Genomic DNA, 5,114 nt, shown 5'->3' with positions numbered 1-5,114 from the left:
TGTTTCTGCGCACTCTCCTCAGGGTGCTTCCTCACACCAGATTGGTTACTGCCCAGTCTCTCCGGCCACCCATGGGCCACTAGAGAGAACCCATGGTGCGAGAGGGACTCGGTTCCCTCATGAAGCCACACTCCCTTCAGGTATCTCTAATACGCCTGTGCACACAGGCCCCTCCTGTGCCGGCCCAGACGGTGTGGAGTGGACAACGGTGTACACAGAGACGCAGCTAAGACAAGGATCGTGGCTTTCTGTGCCCAAGGCCTTGACCATGGCTCCTAAACATCTCCTCAAGGTGATAAGGGCTAATGTCCCTCCCCCACACCCTCCAACACCTCCCCACAATAAAACTCAAAGTGAAACACACACAGCAGGGCAAGAGTAGGACCTCCAAGAAGAGGGGTCTTCCCCAAGTTGGGGGGTCAGGACTGATCGGCGTCCTAAGACCACCATGGAGGTACCACCCTCAGGACCTCATCTATACCTTAGTATATTCCAAAGGCCCATCTCCAAACTCCAGCCCCTGGGGCTTAGGGCTTCAATATGGGAACTGAGGGTGGAAGAAGGACCCAGACACTCAGTCCACAGGCCAGTGTTACTGGCTTCCCCATCGATGCTCACATGAGCCTTTTTGGTAGGGAGACAGTGATTGACCAAACCAAGCATAGAAACCAAGTCTCTTCTGCCTGATAATCCACCTTAGCTATACAGACAGGTGTGACACTCAAGGCCTCACAGACCTGAGCTGAGGGACAGGTGGAAACAGGAAAGTAAGTCTTCCTGACATAACAGTGTTAAAGCAAGACAAAGCCACGCGCCCTAAGGAAGTTCCTGGAATCAGAGGAGCTGTGGAGGTGATACCAGCTGTGGCGACCTAGGGTCACTCTACTGTCTCCCCAATTCCACTCAGGGGTGCCCTTCCCTCCTTGTGCTCCCTGGTGGGTGGGCGGGCCCAGGCTTCCCCTGCTGTCCTGGCTAGTTATGCGGACCCTCCTTCTCCTGGACCAACACCGCCCCTCACATCTCAAGGCCAGGAGATGACAGAGGTGCTCTAGGCTCCTCTCACCTATTTCCAGGCCACTCCTCCACCTGAGGGGCTGGTTCCCATGTGTCCCCAGCCCTGCCCTCCCACAGAGGCTGCACAGAGGTGCAGGTGTCACTCAAGAGGCTCCCACCCTCGGGCTTCCAGTGGGATCTCCACAGGCAGGAGGGGCCCTGCCTTTGCTGATCTGTGTGCTGCACACTCCCAGGACAGTCGACTATAGGCCCCGCCAACAAAAAGCCACCACCACCGAGTGCCTGGCTGCAAAAAAAAAGTGCTCCCAGTTGGCTGCCATAAGCAGCAACCCCCAGGGCTGCAACCTAACTCTCACCACACACAGACATTCTGCTCTGAGTCTCTGTGCCTCCCAGGAGGGGCAAACAGAATCCCAACTCATTTGCCTCCCAAACCACGCACAAGGGTAACTAGCTGGCCCAACCTGGACCCATCTAAAACGTGCATTCCACAATGCAGCTTTGACCTCTCCAACGTGTGCCACAGAAGGGTCACACTAGACAAAGGTAGCAGATGGTGAGGGGCCGAAGCAAACAACCCACCAGCATCTTCCCCATGCCTGTTGCTGTTCATTCAGTCATGCTGGACCCTTTACAAACCCAAGGACTGCAGCACTCCAGGCTTCCCTGTCCTTCACCATCTCCTGGAATTGCTCAAATTCATGTCCATTGAGTCGGTGATGCCTTCCAACCATCTCATCCTCTGTCGTCCACTTCTCCTCATATCTTCAATCTTTCCCAGCATCAGGGTCTCTGCCAATGAATCAGCTCTTCACACCAGGTGGCCAAAGTGTTGGCACTTTCATTTTTACAGAAATCAGTTAAAATGCATCAATTGGAAAGAAAGAAATGTGCATTACAGACAAAATGATTCTTTATGTACGAAGTCCAATGGGATGTATAAAAGAGCTATTACAATTAATTATTCAGTTTAGCAAGGTTTCAGGATACAAGGATACTCTTGAGAGGACTTGGACTACAAGGAGAACAGACCAGTCAATCCTAAAGGAAATCTACCCTGAAGATTCACTGGAAGGGCTGATGCTGAACCTGAAACTGCTATACTTTGGCTACCTGATGTGAAGGGCCAACTAACTGGAAGAGATCCTGATGCTGGGAAAGATTGAAGGCAACAGTAGAAGGGGGAGACAGAGGATGAGATGGTGAGATAGCATAACCCACTCAATGGACATGAATTTGAGCAAATTGCCGGAGACAGTGGAGGACAGATGAGTCTGGTATGCTACAATCCATGGGGGCACAAACAGTCAGACATGAATTACAGACTGAAAAGCAACATCATTCATGTGTCATGTGAAAAGTGAAAAGTGCACTTGCTGTGTGGAGTCTGACTCCTTGCAACCCCATGAATTGTAGCCTGCAAGCTCCACTGTTCAGGATTTCTCCAGGCAAAAATACTGGAGTGGATTGCCATTAACATTTCCAGAAGATATTCCCAACCCAGAGATTGAACCTGGGTCTACCACACTGCAGGCAGATTCTTTACCATCTGAGCCACCAGGGAAGGCCTCTGGTAATTTATCTTAATATTTAATATAACTATAAAATGAGAAAATATTCCAAAATTAATACTGAATGACAGTATACAACTTTCTTACTCTCCCACTTCTTACATTGTCTTCAATTATGTTGTATTCCTTGAATATCTGGATCTCAGAACCTCCCTTCCAACTGAAAGCCAAATGCAGAATGAGGAAGTGCAGAAGCTAAAAATAAAGTCAGAGACAGCACAGTAGCTCGGTTTTATTTTCTGCAGTCAACAATCACCAAACAAACAATTTTATGTAGTTAACAATCACCAAACTATGACGCCACTGAGCCCCCAAGCAGCAGCACAGACACAAGATGAAACCGGATCAAATTACTGCAGAAAGCAATGCCCTGGGGAAGGACACTTGAGGCTAGGGCACACAGGCTGGGTTTAACCCCCTCTTCCCTGCTGAGGCTTAGCAGAAACGGGGGGCACAAAGTGCTGCAAGGACCATATCACCAGGGAAAGCTGGTCCAGACAGAAGGCGATGGACCTCCGGAGAAGGGCATGGTCTTCAGCAGTCAATCGGCTAAAAGGGAGACAAAATGAAATTCAATTTCCCACCGAGAAGGAGGAAGAGGAGCATGTCCTCCCTCTGTTCCCGCACACCGACAAACCCAGGGCACCACACTCCTTTAGGCTTAACCCACCATTATGGCTCCTCATTGGCCGAGATTGGCCCTGGGCACCACCCACCCCCCCCCCCCCGCCCCCGGCCCCCTTTAGAACTGACAGAACCAGCATGCGGCCATTAACACCAATCTCCTTCCGAATCGGCCCTTGCAGTTGAGTACGTCGAGTCAGGAAGTGACGGGCATTGTCTGCCTCCTCGTGTGATGAGAAAGGCACAGTGAGGCTGCTGGTGGAGATACGGTTAAGGCACCATCCATACTAGTCATTTTGCCTGTATGTTAGTCAGGCTCCCTGCTCACAGAGAACCTCTTTCTCCCACAAGGACGCCGCCGGACACCCTGGATATCACCACACAGCCCTCTGAATCCCTTCAGGTTGCTTTTCCTCACTACCTTCTCTTGGCAGCCAGACCACTCCTGACACATACCCTCCAGCCCTCCAGAGTACCCTCCTCCTACACTTTAGGCCCCACCACCTGCAACCCCCCAAACCACCCCTAGCCCACACCCGGAACACCGCAGCCGCCCGGCCCACCGAGGCTCCTGGAATAGGATACAACTGGAGGGGACGGTTACTCAGAATTCCGGCTCCAGGTGCAGCGTCTCCACCAGGCCCTGGAACTTGGGGTGCCCCCGGGAACTGTGGAATGACACCGACTGTGCCATCTGACTCTCCTGCAGCGCCGGGGCCTCTGGGATTATTCAGGTCAGCGACGCCACCAGGAATTTCATGAATGATGGCATCACCAGGGCCAGCTGGGTCGCCAGGGTCATCCTGGCCACCAGCACCACCCGGCACGCTGTGGCTGCCACGTGCTGTGTCCGCTGCAAAGGCCACAGCACCTGCGTCTTCATTGGCCGCCCTCATGTTTCCTCCACCGTGTGCCTCAGGCTCCATCTTGAACTCCCTTCCCGCTCTCCACAGCGGGAAAGACCGATCTGTCCCTACAGACACCAGCCCTGTAGTGCCACCTGCAGCTCAGCATAGGAAGAGCACCTGTGCACACACACCCTGGTCCTGCCTCCTGATTGGTTCCCCCCGACCATTGGTTCCCGCGATGACTGCAGGCTCTCGGGCAATGGGCGCCCCCTGCTGAAGCTTCGTGCGTTAGTGTGCCATGTCACCCCCATGTGCCTGTGCAGATTCACACCTACGTGGTCTGGGCCCTCTGAGTCAGTACTGACTCGGGCCAGAAACCTGGTAAACGGCTTAGCGATGACGCCTCTGTGTGTGGGGCGGCGGCTCCTCAGTGCGCATGCTCCAACAGACCCTCCCCCACTCCTCAACGTGTGCGACTGTTTCTGGTCCAAGCCTGCAAATTTCAAGTGAGCCCCGGTCCCTGTGCACCTCCAAGTCTGCGCCGCTGCTAACCTGGCCATGCTCACAGGTGACCATCCTGCTGAGTGCGGGTCCTTGTCATCGACTTCTGGAAGATAGCCTGGTCTGTCCGTCTGGTGTCCCACACGTAGCTGACGTGTGCGTTCGTGTGTCTGTAGGCAGGTGTATGCACATGGCCATCTGCCTGTCCATGTCTGTGTGTGCGTGTGCCCGAGAGAGAGAGAGAGTGCCTGTGCACAGGTGCTAGCACATGTGCGTTTATGTGTGTGTGAGAGAGTGTGTGGTCAGGTGCATGCACATGGGAGTGTACGTGTGCTTGTGCACAGGGTCATGCACCTGGGCATGTGTGTCTTTATGAAAGAGACGGATCAGAGGCATGCACATTGGCATCTGCGTGTGCTTGTGTTCATGCGTAGGTGCCTTTGCGTGGCAGTGGACAGGGACCCTGTCCTGGAGTCCTGAGACTAGGGATGGGGAGTGGGCTGTGCTTGTTCGCCTGGGGAGGGAAGCAAGGACTGCTGTTGGACTCACTGGGGAT

At 53.6% G+C, this 5,114-nt stretch overlaps 1 protein-coding gene across 1 annotated transcript; it reads right to left on the bottom strand.

Annotated features, from left to right (window-relative positions):
• Positions 1-2,799: 2,799 nt before the first annotated feature.
• LOC122690113 (cancer/testis antigen 1-like) lies at positions 2,800-4,202 on the bottom strand. Its single transcript, XM_043897086.1, has 3 exons — positions 3,795-4,202; positions 3,339-3,464; positions 2,800-3,134 (listed from the first exon to the last, which is right to left on the bottom strand). Exons 1-3 carry the CDS (start codon positions 4,133-4,135, stop codon positions 2,996-2,998), a joined length of 606 nt encoding a protein of 201 aa, XP_043753021.1. The 5' UTR covers positions 4,136-4,202; the 3' UTR covers positions 2,800-2,995.
• Between the last annotated feature and the right edge of the window lie 912 nt (positions 4,203-5,114).

Source organism: Cervus elaphus, chromosome X (assembly GCF_910594005.1).
Source record: "Cervus elaphus chromosome X, mCerEla1.1, whole genome shotgun sequence".
Taxonomy (NCBI): Eukaryota; Metazoa; Chordata; class Mammalia; order Artiodactyla; family Cervidae; genus Cervus; species Cervus elaphus.
The sequence above is the reverse complement of the archived record's forward strand: the minus strand, read 5'-3'. Positions and strand labels throughout refer to the sequence as shown.